The following is a 376-nucleotide window of genomic DNA, read 5'->3' as shown; positions in this document are numbered from 1 at the left end:
ACCCCCTCCACAGTGGCATGGCTACACATGGCTGTGACACTTGTCTCCCCATGGCAGGGCCTTCAACCGCACGTCGTCCAGCGTGTCCCCAACTGCACCTCGCCGGGTGAGCCTTCATGCAGAGCCAGCCTCATCCCCAAGGCCCAGCGACAGTGACCGTGGCCCCGGGTGCCCCGTATCCTGCACCCCATCAGCTCTGTCCCTTCCCCCCCAGGCTGCCTCTTCCCTGCGCTGAACCAGCACCTGACGGGCGGTTTACCAAAGCTGCGGCGGCGGCGGCAGGTTAGTGGGGGACACAGGCAGGGGACAGGGGACATCGGGCAGGGGACAGGGATGCTTGACCCTAAACCCTTGTTGGCCTCTGGCTCCTGACTCA

General features: G+C 65.4%; 1 protein-coding gene across 1 annotated transcript in view; it reads left to right on the top strand.

Annotated features, from left to right (window-relative positions):
• Positions 1–214: 214 nt before the first annotated feature.
• The window catches only part of LOC104506743 (disintegrin and metalloproteinase domain-containing protein 11-like), a gene marked incomplete at its 5' end in the record, with an annotated part of 2,047 nt that continues 1,885 nt past the window's right edge, over positions 215–376 (top strand). Inside the window, one exon of the mRNA XM_010147794.1 lies at positions 215–299. Within this exon, the coding sequence (XP_010146096.1) occupies positions 215–299 (85 nt within the window). The remainder of the gene's footprint in view (positions 300–376) is intronic.

The sequence above is a fragment of the Eurypyga helias genome, unplaced genomic scaffold (assembly GCF_000690775.1).
Source record: "Eurypyga helias isolate BGI_N326 unplaced genomic scaffold, ASM69077v1 scaffold26612, whole genome shotgun sequence".
NCBI lineage: Eukaryota > Metazoa > Chordata > Aves > Eurypygiformes > Eurypygidae > Eurypyga > Eurypyga helias.
Note: the sequence above shows the minus strand (reverse complement) of the source record. Positions and strands in the feature narration are given on the sequence as shown.